The sequence below is a fragment of the Syngnathus leptorhynchus genome, chromosome 2 (genome assembly GCF_054491065.1).
Source record: "Syngnathus leptorhynchus isolate UIUO chromosome 2, UIUO_Slep, whole genome shotgun sequence".
NCBI lineage: Eukaryota > Metazoa > Chordata > Actinopteri > Syngnathiformes > Syngnathidae > Syngnathus > Syngnathus leptorhynchus.
In genome coordinates this window covers 24,837,876-24,861,703 of record NC_141196.1, presented here as the reverse complement: position 1 = coordinate 24,861,703, position 23,828 = coordinate 24,837,876, and the positions used below count along the sequence as shown (strand labels likewise).

The following is a 23,828-nucleotide window of genomic DNA, read 5'->3' as shown; positions in this document are numbered from 1 at the left end:
ACCTTATCGTGGTGGAGGGGTTTGCGTAGTTTTCCCTCGCCCGGACGCGGGTCACCGGGGCCCCTCTCTGGAGCCAGGCCTGGAGGTGGGGCTCGAAGGCGAGCGCCTGGTGGCCGGGCCTTTGCCCATTGGGTCCGGTCGGGCATAGCCCGAAAAGAAAACGTGGGTCCCCCTTCCAATGGGCTCACCACCTATAGGAGGGGCCAAAGGGGTCGGGATGGCCAATCGGAACGCGGCTTCGGCGGTTGATGAGGCAAAAACCCGGCCGGGCGTGAGAGGAGTTTGGTGAGGCCATGGAGAATGACTTCCGGACGGCTTCGAGGAAATTCTGGTCCACCATCCGGCGTCTCAGGAGGGGGAAGCAGTGCACGGTCAACACTGTTTACAGTGGAGATGGTGTGCTGCTGATCTCGACTACGAGTACGGGGTGCCGAGCCAACTGATAAGGGCGGTTCGATCCCTGTATCACCGATGCCAGAGTTTGGTCCGCATTTCCGGCAGTAAGTCGGATTCATTCCCAGTGAGGATTGGACTCCGCCAAGGCTGCCCTCTGTCACCAATTCTGTTCATAATTTTTATGGACAGAATTTCTAGGCGCAGCCGAGCCGTTGAGGGAGTCCGGTTTGGGGACCTCAGCATCGTGTCACTGCTTTTTGCAGATGACGTGGTGCTGTTGGCTTCTTCAGGCCGTGATCTCCAGCTCTCACTGGAGCGGTTCGCAGCCGAGTGTGAAGCGGTCGGGATGAGGGTCGGCACCTCCAAATCCGAGTCCATGGTCGTCGGTCGGAAAAGGGTGGAATGCCCTCTCCGGAACGGGGATGAGATCCTGCCCCAAGTGGAGGAGTTCAAGTATCTTGGGGTCTTGTTCACGAGTGAGGGTAGGATGGAGCGCGAGATCGACAGGCGGATCGGTGCAGCGTCGGCAGTAGTGCGGACTCTGTACCGGTCCGTCGTGGTGAAGAGAGAGCTGAGCCAAATGGCAAAGCTCTCGATTTAACGGTCGATCTACGCTCCTACCCTCACCTATGAGGTATGGGTCGTGACCGAAAGAGCGAGATCCAGGATACAAGCGGCCGAAATGACTTTCGTTCGCAGGGTGTCCGGGCTCTCCCTTAGAGATAGGGTGAGAAGCTCGGTCATCCGGGAGAGACTCGGAGTAGAGCCGCTGCTCCTCCACGTTGAGAGGAGCCAGATGAGGTGGCTCGGGCATCTCATCAGGATGCCTCCTGGACGCCTCCCTGGGGAGGTGTTCCGGGCATGTCCCACCGGCAGGAGACCCCGGGGACGACCCAGGACGCGCTGGAGAGACTGTCTCTCGGCTGGCCTGGGAACGCTTTGGGATCCCCCGCGATGAGCTGGATGAAGTGGCTGGGGAGAGGGAGGTCTGGGAGTCCCTCCTAAAGCTGCTGCCCCCGCGTCCCGACCCCGGATAAGCGGAAGAAAATGGATGGATAATAATATACGTGTGTGCGTGTAACATGTTAAGAATTACTAGGCAGGCTAACAAATTAGCGGAAAGATTCTAACTCGCGATCGTGCTAACACGCGAAAACGGACCTCTAAAGGAATGTAAACGAACATTTGGAGCAATACTAAATTGTCCTAAAGCTTAGACACGTGATAGTTCATTTCTCTTGTTAGAAAACCCACTTGCATTGTCTGTAACCGACATATGTTTAGTAACGTGAAACAGGAGGTGGTATTGCCTGAAATTGACATTCAAAATAAAGCACCCTTCCTCAAACCAAAGCACGGCTGAATAACATAACATGGAGAATTCTTAACACATACTGTAAATATGTTTTTAGAACAGCTTTAATTATTATATTTTTTATAACAAGGTATAAGTGTACTGTAAATATGTTTTTAGAACTCTTATTTTTATTTAAAAAAATTCTATAACAAGGTACAACAGTGTAAATATGTTTTTAGAACTCTTTTTATGATAATTTTTTGTATAAAAAGGTACAAGTGTACGCACTACAATTGTGTGGGCACTCCCTGCCTTCTGCTGGCGGGAGGGCAACTTTCGTGCCATAATTCCTCAATTTTGAACTTTATTTTGAATTTGATTTTTTTTTAATTTGGAAAAAAAATCCGCAATGTAGTGAAACCGCGATAAACGAACCGCAACATGGCGAGCGATGTTTACAATTATTATGTATATACGTATATGTATTTAACACCGTGCTGAACCACTGGACCCGTGTCCTTCCAGAGCTCCCTAAACATCCTAGCTTGCCAGATCTCCACCTCCCCCCAAACTTCAAGGAAATCCTGCACGTAGTCAAAACCGTGAAAAACAATAAATCCCCTGGACCTGACAGCATCCCGGCTGAACTCCTCAAGGAAGGAGGCTACCTCTGTACACGGACACTGCATCTCTACATTGATGTGTGGAGTCAAGAATGTGTCCACAATAGTGGAAAGATGCCAACATTATTATCATCTATAAGAACAAAGGAGATAAATCCCTCTGCTCCAATAGTAGGGGTATCTCTCTTTTGGCCACTGCTTGAAAGGTCCTTGCCAAGGTCATGCTCCGCAGACTCATCTCAGCAGACTCATCTCAGCAATATCAGAACGGGTCACCCCAGAGTTGCAGTGTGGTTTTCGGAAAGACAGGGACAGTTGACATGATCTTTGTGGCACGGTGGCTCCAAGAGAAATGTTGGGAGCAGCACAAGGACTTGTTCATTGCCTTTGTTGATCTTTCAAAGGCATCCGACACAGTGAACAGGGACCTACTGTGGCAAGTCCTGAAGAGATTTGGGTGACCACCCAAGTTTCTCATCATCCTTGTGCAGTTTCATTCTGGGATGATGGCCCGAGTGATAGAAAGAAGACACAGCTCAGAGGCCTTTGGTGTAAAAACTGGAGTGCACCAAGGATGTGTGCTCGCTCCAGTTCTCTTTAACATCTTCCTCGTCTGCTACGCAGGAGGATAGAGCAGCAGGCTGGAGTTACCATAGACTTCAGGCTCGATGGTAACTTGTTTAACATCAGGAGGCTACATGCTGACCTCGGAGACCATAATTGAGCTACAATAAGTCGATGACTGTGCCCTGGTTGCTCACACACCAACCAGAGGTTCTGCAAAACATCCTTTCGGCAGCCGTAACTGCATATACCAGAATGGGGCTGATGATCAACACCCATAAGACAAAAGTACTCTGTCAGTTCAGTGCTGACTTCTTACAAAACCCAACAATAACTTTCACAGCAGCAGGGCAACAGCTGCCCACAGTGCCCACCTTCAAATACCTGGGGTGCATCATGTCTGACACCTGCTCAATGGATGTCGAGATTCAAGATCGGCTCAAGCAAGCATCAGCATCCTTTGGTCGCCTAAGGAGAAGGGTTTTTCAGAACAGCAACCTCAAACTCCACACCAAAGTGCTGGTCTACAGAGCAGTATGCATCACTGCACTACTGTATGGATGCGAGGCATGGACTATTTTCAGCTGCCATCTGAGAAGCCTGGAGACCTTCCATGTGAGATGCCTTCAGAAGATCTTTGGCATCACATGGAAGGACAAAGTGCCGCACACAGAAATGCTGTAGAGGGCAAGCAGCCGTAACGTGGAGTCAGTCATCATGACCTGCGTCAAAAAGGTCCACTCATTCTACCTCCTGGACGTGCACATCTCAGACAACCTCTCCTAGACTGTCAACACTACAGCAGTTAAGAAAGCTCAACAGCGACTACACTTCCCGAGAGTGCTAAGGAAAAAATATGTCTCAAGACGCAGCTCCTGGTGAGTTTCTACCAAACCAATCAAGAGCATCCTAGCATGCTGCATCATGGTGTGGTCTGCTGGGTGCACCATTGTTAACAGAAGAGAGATACAGCGAAAATCATTGGCTGCCCTCTCCCATCCCTAAGAAGACATTGCCAACTCCCGCTACCTCAGCAGAGCGACTAACATTGCCACGGATTCAAAACATAGAACATCATATTTTTCAACTATTGCCCTGAGGTTGGCGCTACAGAGCTCCCAAGACACACTCAAACTGATTCAAGGCCATCGTCCCTGAGCTATAAACCAAAAATAACTACTGCTAACGCACTTCTTATATGATCATATTCTTCACTCTATTCAACCTTGTACCCTACCCCAATGTGCAATAAGCTACAACACTTAAATACATGTGCATTACTTCTATATATATATATATATATATATATATATATATATATATATATATATATATATATATTAGGGGTGTAACAATACGTTTTATGACCGATACAATAAATTTCGATGTAAAGCCAATGATTTGACACAAAGCAACATATCGCTTTTTTGGAATGATACAATTCGATGTGATAAAGGCAATTTTGATACGATAACTTGATGTACAGTATGACTTATCTGTACATCAATTTATACTAATTAAAAGCAAATCCAAATCAACAATGTATTCTTTTTCATTGGATTTTATTTTGAAACCAATTCAACTTTACTGTAAAAAAAACAGTCACATACACCAAGGTAGTTCTCGTAATATTCTAGGACAGTGGTTCTTAATCTTGGTTCGATCGAACCCTAGGGGTTCAGTGAGTCAGTCTTAGGGGTTCGACAGAGCCTCCACTGAGGAGGTCCGAACAAACCTGATTTATTGTGTAAATTCAGATTTGCCAATATGTAATTTGTTGAGTTCATGCATTGTGTTGGTTTTGTTCTTTGAACAAGGTGATGTTCATGCACGGCTCATTTTGTGCACCAGTAAAAAAAAAACCATCTATGTCTTGAATTAAAAAAAAAAAAAAAAAAATGCACGAACTGGGGTTCAGTGAATGTGCATATGAAACTGGTGGGGTTCGTTACCTCCAACAAGGTTAAGAACCACTGTTCTAGAAAAAACACTGCAATAAAAAAATACTTAGTTCTCCTTTACTCCTGAACTGGCTTTTTTAAAAGCTACCGTAATCTTCGGACTATAAGCCGCTACTTTTTTCTCCAATTTTGAACCCTGCATCTTATAGTCTGGTATGGCTTATATAGTTTTTTTGCTGTGATTTTTCTCATGACTAATGCACTTATACACTCATAAAAAGGCTGTGGACCGCTGTTGTGCTGTCATGATAATAAAAGTTATGCGGGCCTAAATAATCATCTGTTTCCTGACAATCATCTTTGTGTACATTCTCTTACAATAGGGAATTAAACATTAAAAACCTTACGCGATCATGTGGCAGCTTTACACGCATATTCCAATCGGACACTGAGGAGGAAGATTTTGCTGGTTTCAGTGGACAGGAGGAAGACAAAGACGGTTCTCAGTGACTTTGTTGACTGGTATGGGTTTTTTTTTTTTTTTACCCGCCTAGTTAGTGCTGTCACTTCCGTGTTTGCAACAAAATGCTAATGTTATTAAAACTTTAGTCCAGCTAGTTATGTTACTTCCGTGTTTACAATGAAATGTTAATGCTATTAAAACTTTAGCCCAGCTAGTGCTGTTACTTCCGTGTTTATGACAAAATGTTAACGTGATTAAGACTTTAAAAAGGCTTCCTGTGTACTGTCTTTGTAAATAACTCGTGCGCACGTGCGGCTTATAGTCTGGTGCGGCTTAAATAAGTATAAAACGAAAAAAATCACAAATTTTAGCTGGTGCGGCTTATACTCCGGTGCAGTTTATAGCTCGAAAGTTACGGTAGTTTATTTATTTGTAAATATTTGAGTTTACATATTTTTTAAATATTTTGCTTAGCCGAACAATTTTCAACATTATCTTTTGTGGAAGAAAAATAATAGAACCATAATTTCTAGACTATAAACCACACCTTATTATAAACCGCACCAGCTAAAATTAGGGGAAAATCTTGTTTTGTTCATATATAAATCGCACCGGACTATAATCTTGTTTTGTTCCCATATAAGGCCTACCGGACTATAAAACACAGGTATTTTAATGTTTGATTACCATTTGTAAGAGAATGTCCACAAAGAGGATTGTCAGTAAAAAGATAGTTCTTTGGGGACGCATACCTTTTATTAACATACGTTTATTGACAGATGATGGAGCTCTGCAAACATGCTTAAATCTCAGCGACAACCATAATAATCTTAATGTGCAGGGAACACGAGCAACACACAAGTAACAATAAGTAAAATGGGACCACTTACAGGGGTAAAGTTGGCAATGCGATACGAGCTACATGTAAATCTCCGAAGACATGAACCCGGGAAAAGAAAAATACTGAAAAGGGTGACGCAACAAGATGTCGTCAACAATAGCCCAGTGCCCTCTACTGGCTGGAGGAAACCTCTGCAGTAGATACAATGGCTCTGTTCCTTCGTTAAGTGTCAAATTGACTGCCTTAACTTATAAACGGCATAATATGCAATTCTTTTGTCCCCCATAATGAGGGCTACCTTTCTCCAGTAATGTGAAAAATTGATTTCGTTCTGTCTCTTGTTCGTGTCAATTGTGCAGCACTATTTGCCTCCCCAGTGCGTCTGGTCACATATCCCTCCGCCTAGCAAAGCAACAGCGGTCCACAACTTTTTTACTAACGAGTGTATAAGTGTATTAGACAGCACAAAAATAACAAAAAAATCCATACATACGCCACACCGGACTACAAGCCGCTGGATTCAAAGCTTGTGCAAAAAGTATTGTCATAGTCCGGAAAATATGGTCAATTATATTTTTACACTCAATTTACCCGCTGCTGTGATTGTTTTGTATAAATAATCAACTGTATTCAACAGTAAAGAATGTTGCCTACGGCTTAGATATATATTCTGTTTAAAAAAATATGGTCACATTGTCTGGCAGTAAAAACTTTTGAACCAATGAATTTATCCCCCACCCAAATTGAATTTCTTTTCCCCCTCTTCTAATTTTGGCAGGTCAAATTAATTATATAATCCACCTAACCCCTGTAATGTGCTCACATACTAGTCATTGATGTTTAGTGCATTTAGTATTTTGGTGGATGTTTGTGATGTCCTACTGTGTGAGTGGTCAATGAATGCACCTGGAGTAAACTACAAAATGAAGTTCTTGTGCTTCTACACACAGCTATTGAGCATTGAATCCAAGCCCTTTTTTCCCAAAACCTTGTTTATATAACTGAAAAGCAAAACACACAAGTGTGTGTTCTTTGTGTCCTAAAGCAAGTAATGTCACACTGATGTTATTCAATACGTGCGTGCTTACACAGGAGAGAGACGACATTAGCACAACTGTCGAGATGCGTCAACAAATTGTCGTGTTCCTGTTATATTTCAATGGGCATTTGAAAAGGCTATACATGGCAACTGACTTTTCAAGACGATCTCCTTTCTTGCAAATCCAAAGGGCTTCCCACAGAAGTCGACGCATTGCGTCTCGTCTTCCACATCACTATTATCTTATTATAGCCGTGGCTGAGGCAGTAGAGAGGGTCGATTAGTACCCGGAGGGTTGGCGGTTTGACCCTAGCTCTGTTACAGTCATGTGTCGTTGTGTCCTTGGGCAAGACACTTCACACACCTTGCCTCCAGGTCACCATTGTAAATGAGAAAATGTTCTCAATTGACTTACCTAGTAAAACATCGAATTAAAAAAAAAAAATTATTTGCGTGCTTGACGTAATCTTTGGCAGCCAGCGCCTATCAGAGTTGACACGTTTGAGTGAAAACAACTTAAGGCAACAAATAGCATTCAGACTTGAATAAAAAGGTCAGGGTATTAAGAATTTGGGTTTTGAAACTATCTCATTAATTATGTTGATTAAATCGATTAATAACAATGATGTCCATGTGTGGCCAGCATCGATGTAATCAACTCCAGCTCCCTGTCACGTGTCTGCTCCTCCAGCACCCTGGTCAGCACCTGTCTCCTACGCACATTTGATTGTAGCAATCAAGCTAATCACCGACACTTGCTTATGTAGGTGGCCACACCTTTGTCAATTCATCTGTGATGCTACCAGTGATGCTGGTCATACTCCGACTGTCTCCCGTTGCCAACCTTGCTTGCTTCTTTGCCCGATCAGCCCTGAACGCTGCCGGGCCTTACCCACTGCCTGTTCCTGACCACGTCTCTGTCTTTCGTTTTGTCTGCCTGTTTGCCCGATCTGCTCCGAACTCTGTCTGGCCCGACCTGCTGCCTACCCCTACCGCAAACTCGCTTTGCCACGATGACGCATGCCACTATGACTCCTGCACACCTGCCAGTCGGTCTACCAGCCTGCTTGTTCCCAACCCGCAAGCAACCAGCCATGTTCCGACGCCTGCTGTCAGGCCAATCCTGCGCAGCTTCTCCGCTGCACCTGCGCTGCCAATACTCCAGTCTCTCACTTTCCTTTTCCCTATTTTCACTAAATCTGTTCACGTCACATTTGGTCGTCCTGTCCTTGTACTGATACTCTCGTCGATGTAGCTGAATTGTGGGGCAAACACATCCATATATTAATGAAATAGATGCATCTGAAAGATGCCATGGAACTTTAATAACATGTACAATATAATATTTAATATGCTATACACTCAACTTGCACAACCGCTTGAAGATGTATAAAATCATGTGCAATTCTAGATGAAAAAGCCACTCACTGGTCTGCTGCTGCTACTACTTGAAAACTTTAACCCTGTGCAATTCTATTTGCAAAGCAACTCACCTGACCGATAATTTCAATCCTGCACCAGTGGACTAAGTTTTACATTTCATACTGTCTTTTTTATCCGTGCCGATTTATTTATGTCCCTCTCACTTTATGTTTGGACCCTATATCCACTTCTGGATGTGGATACTGCTGGCAACTGAAATTCCCCCCGGGGATCAATTAAGTAGTATCTATCGACCGACCCACCAACAGAGCGGATTCGAAAGGCATTCTATTCTATTCTATTCTTAAAAAAAAAAAAAATTCCCTTTGCAAATTGTGCTCGGTGGTAGAAAACGACAGTATCTGGTACTTAATCCAACATATTATGATACAGGGACATCCAGCCATATATGATTTCTCTTTAGCATCTTTTTCATATTGAGGGCATCAGTCTGATTTTTATCCTCTGCAATCTAATGACTGCAATTGTATCTTCAAAGGGAAAATGGTATCTTGAAAGATAAAGCACATTTGTTTGTATGTTTATAGATCTTCACCAAGTCTGGTGCTAATCAGCACCTCTTGAGAAAAGCACTGGATCTTAAAATTTCCCTGGAATGTTCTCTGCTGAAACTGAGCGAGTTGAACTTTGACTCTGAGAGAGGAGTAAACAAAATGGTGAGTTCATGTTATGTATGTACATTTTGGTAAGTTGATTTTAAATGTGACTTTGAATGAGATCATGGTTTTATTTTGTCTCAACAATTGGTTACTTTTTGATCATTATAGTGGTTCTCAAACTTTTTACACAAAGTACCTCGTAAAAAATACTTATTATTATTATTATTTTAAGCCACTGTAGCATTTTTCAGATTGAACATTAACACTGCCTTTGAATATATGTATGTATATATGTGTGTGTGTGTGTGTGTGTGTGTGTGTGTGTGTGTGTGTGTGTGTGTGTGTGTGTGTGTGTGTGTGTGTGTGTGTGTATACCGTAATTTTCGGACTATTAGTCGCGGTTTTTGTCATAGTTTGGGTGGGGGACTTATATGTGATTTTTTTCACAAATTTTCCATCCATCCATCTTCTTCCGCTTATCCGGGGTCGAGTCGCGGGGGCAGCAGCTTTAGGAGGGACTCCCAGACCTCCCTCTCCCCAGCCACTTCATCCAGCTCATCCCGGGGGATCCCAAGGCGTTCCCAGGCCAGCCGAGAGACATAGTCTCTCCAGCGCGTCCTGGGTCGTCCCCGGGGTCTCCTCCCGGTGGGACATGCCCGGGACACCTCCCCAGGGAGGCGTCCAGGAGACATCCTGATTAGATGCCCGAGCCACCTCATCTGGCTCCTCTCAACGTGGAGGAGCAGCGGCTCTACTCCGAGTCTCTCCCGGATGACCGAGCTTCTCACCCTATCTCTAAGGGAGAGCCCGGATACCCTGACCCCAAGATACTTGAACTCCTCCACTTGGGGCAGGATCTCATCCCCAATCCGGAGAGGGCATTCCACCCTTTTCCGACCGACGACCATGGATTCTGATTTGGAGGTGCTGACCCTCATCCCGACCGCTTCACACTCGCCTGCGAACCGCTCCAGTGAGAGCTGGAGATCACGGCCTAAAGAAGCCAACAGCACCACGTCATCTCCAAAAAGCAGTCACGCGATGCTGAGGTTCCCAAACCGGACCCCCTCAACGCCTCGGCTGCGCCTAGAAATTCTGTCCATAAAAATTATGAACAGAATCGGTGACAGAGGGCAGCCTTGGCGGAGTCCAACCCTCACTGGGAACAAATCCGACTTACTGCCGGAAATGCGGACAGAACTCTGGCATCGGTGATACAGGGATCGAACCGCCCTTATCAGTTGGCTCGGCACCCCGTACTCCCGAAGCACCTTCCACAGAACCTCCCAAGGGACACGGTCGAACGCCTTCTCCAAGTCCACAAAACACGTGGACTGGTAGGGTGAACTCCCATGCACCCTCGAGTATCCTGCCGAGGGTGTAGAGCTGGTCCACTGTTCCACGGCCAGGACGAAAGCCACACTGCTCCTCCTGAATCCAAGGCTAGACCTCCCGACGGATCCTCCTCTCCAGCACCCCTGAATAGACCTTACCGGGGAGGCTGAGGAGTGTGATTCCCCTGTAATTGGAACGCACCCTCCGGTCCCCTTTCCTAAAGAGGGGAACCACCACCCCAGTCTGCAAATCCAGAGGCACCGTCCCCGATGTCCACGCAATGCTGTAGAGGCGTGTCAGCCATGACAGCCCCACAACATCCAGAGCCTTTAAGAACTCTGGTTGGATCTCATCCACCCCCGGGGCCTTGCCACCGAGGAGTTTTTTAACTACCTCAGTGACTTCGACCTCCGAGATTGGAGAGTCCGCCTCAGAGTCTTCGGGCCCTGCTTCCACAATGGAAGGCGTGTCGGTGGAATTGAGGAGGTCTTCGAAGTATTCCCTCCACCGACTCACGACATCCCGAGTCTAGGTCAGCAGCACACCATCTCCACTGTAAACAGTGTTGACCGTGCACTGCTTCCCCCTCCTGAGACACCGGATGATGGACCAGAATTTCCTCGAAGCCGTCCAGAAGTCATTCTCCATGGCCTCGCCAAATTCCTCCCACGCCCGGGTTTTTGCCTCATCAACCGCCGAAGCCGCGTTCCGATTGGCCATCCGGTACCTGTCAGCTGCCTCCGGAGTCCCGCAGGCCAAAACGGCCCTATAGCACTCCTTCTTCAGCTTGATGGCATCCCTTACCGCCGGTGTCCACCAGCGGGTTCGGGGATTGCTGCCACGACAGGCACCAAAAACCTTACGGCCACAGCTCTGGTCGGCTGCCTCAACAATGGAGGCGCGGAACATGGTCCACTCGGACTCAATGTCCCCCGCCTCCCCCGGGACATGGGAAAAGGAGGTGGGAGTTGAAGCTCTTTCTGACAGGGGATTCTGCCAGACGTTCCCAGCAGACCCTCACAGAGCGTTTGGGTCTGCCAGGTCGGACCAAAATCTGCCCCCACCATTGGAGCCAACCCACCACCAGGTGGTGATCAGTTGACAGCTCCGCCCCTCTCTTCACCCGAGTGTCCAAGACATGCGGCCGCAAATCCGATGACACGACTCCAAAGTCGATCAACAAACTGTGGCCTAGGGTGTCCTGGTGCCAAGTGCACACATTCAAGATTCAAGAAGAATTTATTCACCATGTTTGAGCGTGCCAAACAAGGAATTTGACTTCGTTACATCACAGTCTCTGTTCAACATTTAGGTGACTAACAACACTCAGGACATAAAATGACAAATGACAAATGACAATATTCTCAGCCATCCCCTGATCTTAAACTCCCATTGTCCCTAGGGTGTCCTTGTGCCAAGTGCACACACAGACACCCCTATGCTTGAACATGGTTTGCATTATTGAAAATCCGTGTCGAGCACAGAAGTCCAATAATTGAACACCGCTCGGGTTCAGATCGGGGGGGCCGTTCCTCCCAATCACGCCCTTCCAGGTCTCACTGTCATTGCCCACGTGTGCATTGAAGTCACCCTGTAGAACGATGGAGTCCTCAGAAGGAGCGCTCTCCAGCACTTCCTCCAGGGACTCTAAGAAGGGTGGGTACTCTGAGCTGCCGTTCGGTGCATAGACACAAACACCAGTCAGGACCCGTCCCCCCACCCGAAGGCGGAAGGAGGCTACCCTCTCGCTCACCGGGGTGAACCCCAATGTGCAGGCGCCCAGCCGGGGGGCAATTAGTATGCCAACACCTGCTCGACGCCTCTCACCATGGGCAACTCCAGAGTGGAAGAGAGTCCAGCCCCTCTCGAGAGGGCTTGTGCCAGAGCCCAAACTATGTGTGGAGGAAAGTCCGACTATGTCTAGTCGGAACCTTTTTACCTCACACACCAGCTCGGGCTCCTTTTCAGCCAGAGAGGTGACATTCCATGTCCCCAGAGCCAGCCTCTGCAGCCTTTGGCCGCTGCCCAGCTCACTATGCACCCGACCCCTTTGGCCCCTCCACGTTTTCTTTTCGGGCTATGCCCGACCGGATCCCATGGGCGAAGGCCCGGCCACCAGGCGCTCGCCTTCGAGGCCCACCTCCAGGCCTGGCTCCAGAGAGGGGACCCGCGTCCGGGTGAGGGAAAACTACGTCCATATATTTTATTCGTCATAAGGGGTCTTCTGAGCCGTGCTTTGTCTGGCCCCTCACCTAGGACCCTTCTGCCATGGGTGACCCTACCAGGGGCATGAAGCCCTAGACAACATGGCTCCTAGGATCATAGGGGCACGCAAACCCCTCCACCACGATAATGTGACGACTCACGGAAGGGTTCACAAATTTAAAAATTCAAAAATCCACGATGTAGTGAAACCGCGATAAACGAACCGCGATGTAGCAAGGGATTACTGTCATTTGAACTGCAAGTGACGTCACCCGTGCCGCGCGGCGGTTGTTTACATGAAGGGCAAAGGATTCGATCACGGGATGACGAAGATGACCAAGGGCCCCACGTACTACCGGCATCATTAGCGGCTTTGTTTGTAAGTGACATGGAGGACGAAGAGTTTGAAGGATTGAATGATTTGGAGTGACACAGAAGGTTTGAAGAACTATTATGGCTTTTACGCACGCCCGGTCCTTCTTTACGGGAGCTCTCTTTCACCTCCGTGAATGGAAGTCGGGGGCCGGCCCTCGGCCGGGTGGCTGTCCGGGGACGGTGGATGGGGCTCGGACATGGCTTTTACGCACGCCCGCTCCTATTCTATGGAGCTCTCTTCCACCTCCGTGGCTGGAAGTTCAGTAGTTGTTGGTTCGTTGAACTCTTGTTTTGTTAAATAAAGAGCCGTTTACCAAACCTACGTCTTTCCTGGTACTTTGTTAACGCTTCAATATAGTTATATACTAGATCTCTGCAGCACACGCACGGCGTTTTTGACATAAAGAACAAGGAATTTGATCGATGGATTTCATGATTTGGAGTGACACAGATGGTTTGATAATATTGTTGTTATATAAACCCACGTCTTTCCTGATACTTTGTTAACGCTCCAATATAGTTATATAGTAGATCTGTGCGGCGTGCGTGCGCGGCGTTGTTGACATAAAGAACGAGGAATTTGATCGATGGATTTAATGATTTGGAGTGACACAGATGGTTTGATAATATTGTCGTTCTATAAACCCATGTCTTTCCTGGTACTTTGTTAACGTTACAATATAGTTATATACTAGATCTCTGCAGCCTCGTTCATGTCTGTTTTCGGTGTTTTTGACAAATACATTCGCCCCAAAAGTGCGACTTATACTCCGGAGCGACTTGCATGTTTTTTTCACTTTATTGTGCATTTTATGGCTGGTGCGACTTATACTCCGGAGCGACTTATAGTCCGAAAATTACTGTATAATTAATTAATTAATTATTATTAAAGTCAAAGTCAGCTTTATTGTCAATGTCTTCACATGTTAAGATACACAAAGAGATCAAAATTACATTTCCCACGGTGACAACACATACAAGCAAATATATATTCATCCATCCATCTTCTGAACCGCTTAGTCCCCACGGGGGTCGCGGGCGTGCTGGAGCCTATCCCAGCGGTCATCAGGCAGCAGGCGTGGGGACACCCTGAACCGGTTGCCAGCCAATCGCAGGGCACACAGAGACAGACAACCATCCGTACTCGCACTCACACCTCGGGGCAATTTAGAGTGCTCAATCAGCCTACCAAGCATGTTTTTGGGATGTATGTATATAATATGTATATATATATGTGTATATATATATATATATATATATATATATATATATATATATATATATATATATATATATATATATATATATGGCTGTATGTATGTATGTATGTATATGTATGTGTGTATATATATATATATATATATATATATATATATATATGTATTTCAATAATAATTCAATTGAATTATAATGCACATTAGGTAAATTAAAAAGTGTCCCTAAATAAATATTTTGAACCAAACAGTTGTCAAAAATGAAATGCAACTGTAATAAACGTCAAAGTTAGTAAATGCAATTGAACTGCATTTGTTCATTTTGCCTACCACCCGAGTTAACTAGACATCTGAGAAAACGCTCTTTGGCAGAAGATGATTTGAGAAGCTCTGGGGTGGCTAATAGACCTGCCAAGGAAGATTAGTGATATAAAGATGTCACTTAACTGATCATATGAGCTGACTACTTGAGACAAAGAAGCATGTGTGTTTTGGCCAGAAGAGTAGGCTACAATTTAACAGTTAAAGATGGTGTACTTAAGAGAGACAAGGAGGGAAAGCTTTTTTCTCACCGAATGATCAATTTCTCGGCAGACAGTGACAATTGGGAAAGCAAATGGAAATAGATAGGAGATCTACAAAATCACACTGGATTGGTGATAAATTGATACTGAGCTACAAATTTAAGCAACAAAGCGCTCTTGGTCATTTCAAGCCTGTGCAGCATTTGTATTTTCTCTTGGTGCCTGTGTGTTTTTTATCTGGACACAAATAACCTAGAGCAGTGTTTCTCAACCACTGCGCCACGGCACACTGTTGTGCCGTGAGACCTACCGTAATTTTCGGACTGTAAGTCGCTCCCGAGTATGTTGTAAGTTGCATTTCTAATTATTCCACAGACCCATATAACGATATATAAAGTATATTTCAAATAACTATCATATTACAACAGTATTATCAAACCATCTGTGTCACCCCAAATCATTAAATCCATCGATCAAATTCCTCATTCTTTATGTCTACAACGCCGCGCGTGCGCTGCAGAGATCTAGTATATAACTATATTGTAGCATAAATAAAGTACCATGAAAGACTTGGGTTTGGTAAACGGCTCTTTATTTAACAAAACAAAAGTTCAACGAGCCAACAACTACTGAACTTCCATCGACGGAGGTGAAAGAGAGCTCCAAAGAAGAGGAGCGGGCGTGCGTAAAAGCCATGTCCGAGCCCCATCCACCGTCCCCGGACAGCCACCCTGCCGAGCGCCGGCCCCCGACTTCCATCCACGGAGGTGAAAGAGAGCCCGCGCGGCCTTGTTGACATAAAGAACGGGGAATTTGATCGATGGATTTAATGATTTGGAGTGACACAGATGGTTTGATAATATTGTTGTAATACGATACTTATTTGAAATATACTTTATATATCGTTATATGGGTCTATGGAATAATTAGAAATGCAACAACGGGTCCGACGTCCGCATATGCGGCGCATACGCGGCATTGTTTACATAAAGCATGATCGATGGATTTAATGAATTGGAGTGACACAGATGGTTTGATAAACGGGTTATTTATGTCATACTTACTTGAATAACTCTGAATGTTATGTCAGGCTCCTCGTTTGTGTATATGTCACGTTAGCATACCGTATCGTTTAACCTGTTGTTGCTGGTTCATGTCTGTTTTTGGTGTTTGATTTTGACAAATAAATTTGCCCCAAAAGTGCAACTTTTACTCCAGTGCGATTTATATATGTTTTTTTTCACTTTATTGTGCATTTTATGGCTGATGCGACTTTTACTCCGGAGCGACTTAAAGTCCGAAAATTACGGTACACTTTTCTGATAAGGTTTTTGTCAGGCATGTGGCAGAAGGGGTTGTTAATCCCTTTCAGCTGCATTGGTCTTGATGAAATTAACAACAGGTACACTAGAGGGGCAACAACGAGATGGTCCCCAAAACAGGACTGGTTTTTCAGGTTGAGGCAATTTCAAGCTCCTCCCTCTTGATCTTTTTTAACTGTTTTTCCAAAAGTGTTGGCTTTAGTAATTATCACGACTAGAAGCATGAGGTGATTTCTTAACCCTCCTGAAGTTGCGCAGATTGTCCAACTCCTCCAGGATGATACATCCATGCGTGCTGTTGCAAGAAGATTTGATGTGTCTCCCAGTACAATCTCCAGAGCATGGAGGAGATTCCAGGAGACAGGCAGTTACTCTAGGAGAGCTGCACAGGGCCGTAGACGGTCCTCATTTCATCAGCACGACCGATATCCGCTGCTTTGTGCAAGGAGGAATAGGTTAAGCACTGCCCGAGGCTTACAGAATGACCTTCAGCAGGCTACTGGTGTGAATGTTTTTGCCCAAACAGTCAGAAACAGACTTCATGAGGGTGGCCTCAGGTCACGACGTCCTGTAGTGTGCCCTATGCTCCCTACTCGGCACCGTGGAGCTCGATTGGCATTTGCCATAGAACACCAGAATTGGCAAGTCCGCCACTGGCGCCCTGTGGTTTTCACAGATGAGAGCAGGTTTACCCTGAGCACCTGTGATAGACGTGAAAGGGTCGGGAGAAGCCAAGGAGAGCGCTGTGCTGCCTGCAACATCATTCAGCATGACCGGTTCGGTGGTGGGTCAGTGATGGTCTGGGGAGGCATTTCCATGGAGGGACGAACAGACCTCTACAGGGTAGAGAACGGCAGTCTGACTGCCATTAGGTATCGGGATGAAATCCTTGCACCCATGGTCAGACCCTATGCTGGTCCTGGGTTCCTCCTGATCCACGACATTCCCGGCCTCATGTGGCAGTATCTGGAGGATGAAGGAATTGACACAATTGAATGGCCCTCGGGATCACCTGATCAAATCCCGATAGAACACCTTTGGGACATAATGTTTCGGTCCATCAGACGCCGCCAGGTTGCTCGTTAGACTTTGCAGGAGCTCACTGATGCTCTTAGACAGATCTGGGAGGACATCCCACAAGACACCATCCGTCGTCTCATTAAGAGCATGCTGCGACATTGTCAAGCATGCATACAAGTATGTGGGGGCTACACAAGGTATTGAAAATAGTTTTGAATTGCAGAAATTGAATTTAGGCAAAATGGACGAGCCTGCCACATCATTTTGATTTTTGGAGTGTCTATATACTGAGCCCTCTGTAGGCTGAAAACCTTTATTTCCATCAAAAGATGTGGCATCCTTTTGTTCCTGAGACATTAAACTGTCCATATCAGTATAGATTAGAGATGCACCGATCCGACTTTTTCAGTTTCGATACCGATGCCTTGGCTTTGCGTATCAGTCGATACCCGATACCGATCCGATATTATGCTTGACTTAAAAAGCTACATACCTCTACATGTGGAACAGAAAAGACTAAAGGCAATGGCATCAGGGCATGACTACACAGTTCTTTCCTAAGACAAAATGTAACAAGATAAAGCAGATTAATGCAATGAACTTTGTATTAAAACAAAAATTGTGCAACAGCAGCAATAAAGTGTATCAGCATTTAAATTCAATACAAACTTCTTAAAAAAATACAAATGTTGCAGTTTAGAAAGGGTGATCAAGCACACTAATCAAATATTAAAAGAAATAGTAACATGTAAACATTAGGTGCCGTTCCACACCACTCATGACCTGTTGATGCTCTAAATGCTCATTTAGGCAGCAATGAGAAGTGCTCCCTGAAAACAAGTGCTCTGAAACTTGTGCAGTCTCACCCTCTCATTAATGCTCACTTAAGCAGCAATGACAAATTCTTTGTCAAGAAGACAAGCATTTCTGCTCTGTCTGCAGTCAGTCTGTTTCGCTTGTCATTCACAGTGTTGGAAACTGTGCTGAACAATCGCTCACTTTCCACACCGGTGCAGGGGGCACAAAGATACTTTTTGGCAGTAGCAGCAAGATCAGGTAGCCGATGTTTGTTGGCTTCCCAGTAATTGTATGGGCTGTCTGATGCAGTGATGGTTTTCTCAGCTAAATATTTATTCAGTTGAACTGCAGGGCTTGAGCTGCTTGCTGCACTTGCATCCTCACTCTCTTCCAAAATTTGCTCAAATGCTTCCATGAAACTGCTCTTGCTTGGAGCTGCTACTGCTTCTGCTGCAGTCTCCATCCGAGGGGCCTTCTCTGGTCGCTGTGAAGCCTCTGCTGCTCCTGCTGTGCTGGTCAAGCCCCTGTCTTCAAGCTCCTTCAACAGTGCATCTTTTGCATGCTTGGTAAAAGTCTCACTTGTAAAGTATCTGAAACAGACATAGAACAGCTTAGGTGTCTATAACTTTCATATTGCCATACTTGGTATCTGTTATATAAAAGCAATAGCTCACTTCAGACCGTAATATGTTGTGATTATATCACAGCTAATAGCTCACGGCCTGTTGAGTATGTTAGCTTAAAATATCTTACCTGTCCTTATATCTTGGGTCCAACAAAGTGGACAAGGCGTACAGAGGCTCATCTTCTACTGAGTCAAAACGTTGTTTGACAGCTTGGAGCAGGGTCTTTTTCATCGTTTTAATGCCAGCATCTGCCTCATCTTCCTTGGTCAGGATGCGGTTGAGGACAGTGATGGCTGGAATGACATCAGCAGTGGAGGCGGTGGAAGAGCTTATTTTTCTGGTCAGCTCTTCAAATGGTTCCAAAACAGTGCTAGTTTTCTCCAGCAAGGCCCACTGGTTAGCAGTCAGTGTTGTGGGCAGATCATAATCCACAACATAGGCACCTAGTGTGCGCTTCTGTTCCAGCAGACTCTGTATCATGAAGTAGGTGCTGTTCCATCTTGTTCTGACGTCTTGTTGTAAGCGTTTAGGTTGCATTTGCATCTGGAGTTGGACGTCATATAGCCGTGAATAAGCAAGTGGAGAATGTTTGAAATGTTTCACAATCTGTCGGCCGTTTGCAATCGCATCGCTCACACTTCGCTGAGACAGTAGCCCTTCGTTAACAACGAGTTGTAGTGTGTGAGCAAAACAGCCCAAGCTGCACACTCCCATCTTTTCCATGGCCTTTTTCATATTGCTGGCATTGTCCCTGAGAATGACATGCACTTTGTTGAGCGGAATATTCCACTTATCAAGCATTGCCTTAATGGCAGTCGAAATTGTGTCACCGTTGTGTGCTCCGGGGAAGTTTTTAGCTTGCAGCACGGCACTGCGAGGGGTGTGATTCTCATGGCATCTACATCTCTTAATTCTTGTGACAAGTGTTCGCATACTTTCTCATACATTTCTGACAGTGCGGTCTCAGAAAAATACTTGCGCGATGGCAAATTGTACCGTGGCTCCAGGTGCTCAAGTAAACGTCGGAAGCCGTCGTTTTCAACAACACTCATCGGTTGTCCATCCAAAACTATGAATTCCAGCACTTTCTCGGTAATTCTTGTTAGAGATGTTCCGACTCTAACTAACCTAATCTATTCAACCCTAACAATTCTCATAGCTTTTGCGCTATTGCCTGGGAATTTCTCCCGTCTTTGCAGTGCATCTGCTAACGTTAACTGCTGTGTAGGTCCACTTCCCGCTCGGTTTGATTTGCCCAACTGCTGCAACTCCTGGTGCTCCGTTGCGTGGTGTTTCTGGAGATGCTTAATTAAATTGGTAGTACTATAACTAGCAGTACTACCACCACCCCTGGCAACATTAGCTTTGCAGACATTACAAACTGCCGTCGAGGTAGTTGGCGTGTTTAGTTTAAAATACCTCCACACAGCTGACTCTTACGTTCGCTCCATGTTTGCGTTTGTTTAGAAAACGCTCGTGGCATGTGGCACACGTGCTGCTGACGTATGATGTAGCCCGCCCCGCGTCCCAATAGGTTAAATTAATAGATTAGATATAATTAATAATAATTAATAGATTAGATATAGATCGGCTCACAGATCGGCTGCATTTTCCGATACCCGATCCATCTATTTTGTTGATATCGGGGCCAATATCCTATCCAGATATCGGATCGGTGCATCTCTAGTATAGATATCCAACTTTTTTTTTCACCATTGAAATCTGATGTGTTTTCAATTTGTTCCTTTAATTTTTTTGGAGCAGTGTATGTATGTGTCGCCGATGCCAAACGACATGTGAAAACTGGTGTCGCTGAAACTGGTGTCGCTGAAACCAAATATGCATTTGTGTCGATGCACCAAACAGCAGTTCAGAGTACCCACCCTTCTTGGAGTCCCTGGAAGAAGTGCTGGAGAGCGCTCCTTCTGGGGACTCCATTGTTCTACTGGGTGACTCACGTGGGCAATGACAGTGAGACCTGGAAGGGCGTGATTAGGTGAAAAGGCCAAAAGGCAAAGCTCTCAATTTACCGGTCGATCTACGCTCCTACCCTCACCTATGGTCACGAGCTATGGGTCGTGACCGAAAGAATGAGATCCCAGATACAGGCGGTCGAAATGAGTTTCCTCCACAGGGTGTCTTGGCTCTCCCTTAGAGATAGGGTGAGAATCTCCGTTATCTGGGAGAGACTCGGAGTAGAGCCGGGCTGGATGTTGTTCATAAACAGGTTTTGCTTTGCATGGTAGAGTTTTAACCCGTACTTACTGATGTAGTGACAAACTATGTTTACTGACAGTGGTTTTCTGAAGTTTTCCTGAGCCGATTTGGTGATATCCTTTACACACTCATGTCGGTTTTTAAGGCAGTGCCGTCTGAGGGGTCGAAGGTCACGGTCATTCAGTCTTGGTTTCCGGCCGTGGTGCTTATGTGCAGTGATTTCACCAGATTCTCTGAACCTTTTGATGATATTATGGACCGTAGATGTTGAAATCCTTAAATTCCTTGCAATTTTGCTTTGAGAAATGTTCTTAAACTGTTCAACTATTTTCTTACGCAGTTGTGGACAAAGTGGTGAACCTTGCCCCATCCATGCTTGTGAATGACTCAGCATGTTTAGAGAGGCTCCTTTTATACCCAATCAAGGTACCCACCTGTTCCCAATTAGCCTGATCACATGTGGAATGTTCCAAATAGGTGTTTGATGAGCTTTTCTCGGTTTTCTCAGTATTTTTTGCCACCTTTCCAAACTTCTACTGGACGTGTTGCAGCCATGAAATTCTAAGTTAATTGTTATTTGGCAAAAAAAACAATTACGTTTATCAGTTTGAACATTAAATATGTTGTCTTTGTTGTGTATTCAATTGAATATGGGTTGAGATGGATTTTCAAATCTTTCTAATTTAAATTTTACACAATTTCCCAACTTGAACCGAATCTGGTTTGTATAAAAAGGTACAAGTGTATGCACTGCAATTGTGTGGGCACTCCTTGCCTTCTCCTGGCGTGTGGGAACGTTTCGTGCCATAATTCCTCAATTTAGAAGTTTTATTTTGACTTTTTAATTTTTTCTTAATTTGGAAAAAAAATCTGCGATGTAGTGAAACCGCGATAAACAAACCACGATGTAGCAAGGGATTTCTGTATGAGGTTATTTCATAGGCCTTATACCAGGGGTGGGCAAACTTTTTGACATGACTTGACAGAAATTTGGGTTCCAAATTTTGACCAGAGGGCCGCCGAACCAGGAGCAGATGGATGTAGTGTGTATGTGAAGTGATATAAGCGACATGTAAAGGTCATTTCATAAAATGTTTTGACCTTTTAAAGCATGGATATTCAAAAAAAGCTTTTTGAAAACAAAAGCATTTATTAAAAGCATTACAAAAATATTTCACCTATCACGGATTCTCATTAAATACGACACTGTTATTATGAATAACAGTTGCCATTACTTCAGCGCCTGCAGGTCAGGTTTATTTAAGATATTTATCTTATGAAGCGAACTCACATCAAATGGCAAACATTCTGACCAAATACATCATCTTGAAGAATCAGTGAAAGAATACATCTAAATAAAGTAATAAAGAAATCAAAACGGCAACACGGTGACAGATATTTGAAAATCAGAGCAGAGCTTTAACTCACAAACACCTGGTGACAAAGGTGAGGAAAAGGGAAACACTTGACTTGACTTTTGATCCGCAGTTTGTCGTCGTGATTTTCCTGAGTCTTCAAATTAGCTGTCAAATTGCTGTCCGATGTAGCCACCCGTTCATGTGTTGACTGCTAGCGTAGTTAGCATGCTTTATATCAAAGTGACGGCTAATATTGTACTCATTGAATACTGCAACCGTTTCTTGGCATACCAGACTAGCCGGCATTGATCGGAGTTCAGCAAAAAAATATTTTGTTGTCCACCCTTTTTTAAACACTCGGCACTTAGTGTCCACCTTTCTTTTCCTTGGGCCACTCATTTTAATGAAAGGATTCCAGGAGAAGGTTTGTGGGTGGCTTTAGTGTAAAACTGTCTTAAAGCTCAGCGCGCAAATTACAAGAATGCAAACATCACAGCCCACACTCGAAAGTCGCCACTGATAGAAAGAGCGCGGAGTGCACCGGGTCCATACGACTGAGTACGTGCACTGTGCACTGAGCTTTCTGACATGGTTTCCGGGAGTAAATGCACGGCCAGGCGTTTCCCCATCTACTGGGGAAACACAGTCATTGCAGGGAAAATGACCAAAAAAAATGTTTAATAATACAATATATTCAGGTTTGGCGGGCCGGAATAGACGGCCCCATGAGCCGGATGTGGCCCGCGGGCTGTAGTATGCCCATGTCTGCCTTATACAGATGCCAAAATTAAATCCATCAAATATAAAATATTGAACTCTAAACCAGCTGTAATTTGTATGAACAATGTAGAAATGTTGTATTGCTTCGCTTGACAATTTCCACTAGGAGGCAGCAGCGCGCGTCAACGTAAAAAAAACAAGAAGAAGAAGAATAAGTGTGCAGTAAAGTTGTCTTTGAAGTTCGAGGCGAGTTGACACCTGTTGCTTCTAAAAGACAAAATTAAAAAAAGTTGGATGTTCATTATTACCAGTGTGTATTTGCATGAAATCTTTGTAGTTCCGAAAAAACTATGGGCCCCCGAGCCCCTTCACATTATCAAATCTGGCCCTCCTCTCAAAAGTTTGGACTGACACATTTGTAGGTTTAATAAAATGCAAATACATTTAAGAAACAAAAAAAAAACATTTTTATTTTTGAAAAGAACATACAATGCCGTTTTGTTTTGTTTAATTTCATTTTCATTTTGGTCTTACCGCTGCCACATTTTCTGGAGTTCTGGCGGTGCGATGACGGCCGGTTGATTTTCGTTTCAATGCTGTTAGTAACCCCTTAACAAGATCCTGTTTCGAGCAGGTACGGGATCATGTCTACCAAGTCTGAAGCGCAAACGGAATGCTCGTTGTGTTGCAGTTACAGATTCGTTCTTGATAAACGTTTCCACAATGAAAGCGCGATGCCCACTGGTCCAATTCATGTTAGCAACTGGAACGAAACAAAATAACATTATTTGAAAACAAAACAAAAATTAAATGAAACAAAACAAAATAAAAGAAAATGACATTATATGTACTTTTCAGGGAAAAAAAACTTTTGTTTCTTTATTTGCATTTTGTTTAACCTACAAATGACCCTGTATAATCAGTAGACAAATTGCTGCCATTATGTTC

At 44.8% G+C, this 23,828-nt stretch overlaps 2 protein-coding genes across 13 annotated transcripts in view; one reads left to right on the top strand and one right to left on the bottom strand.

Moving 5' to 3' along the window:
- Positions 1-23,828, top strand: part of uvssa (UV-stimulated scaffold protein A) — a 124,578-nt gene that overhangs the window by 66,709 nt on the left and 34,041 nt on the right. For 10 of the 12 annotated variants that reach the window (XR_015069048.1, XR_015069047.1, XR_015069031.1 and 7 more), the window contains one exon: positions 9,095-9,223. The exons of 1 other annotated variant lie outside the window; for it this stretch is intronic. Coding sequence is in view for 4 of the 11 variants with exons in the window: in XM_085938334.1 (XP_085794460.1) it covers positions 9,095-9,223 (129 nt within the window). In the remaining 7 variants the exon portion in view is untranslated. Of the gene's footprint in view, positions 1-9,094; positions 9,224-21,142; positions 21,229-23,828 lie in introns of all 12 variants that reach the window. One more of the 12 variants, XR_015069057.1, reaches the window with a different exon arrangement.
- Positions 18,013-18,882, bottom strand: LOC147061327 (zinc finger BED domain-containing protein 4-like). Its single transcript, XM_085906583.1, has 2 exons — positions 18,713-18,882; positions 18,013-18,549 (listed from the first exon to the last, which is right to left on the bottom strand). The coding sequence occupies exons 1-2, from the start codon at positions 18,814-18,816 to the stop codon at positions 18,042-18,044; spliced, it is 612 nt and encodes a 203-aa protein (XP_085762709.1). The 5' UTR covers positions 18,817-18,882; the 3' UTR covers positions 18,013-18,041.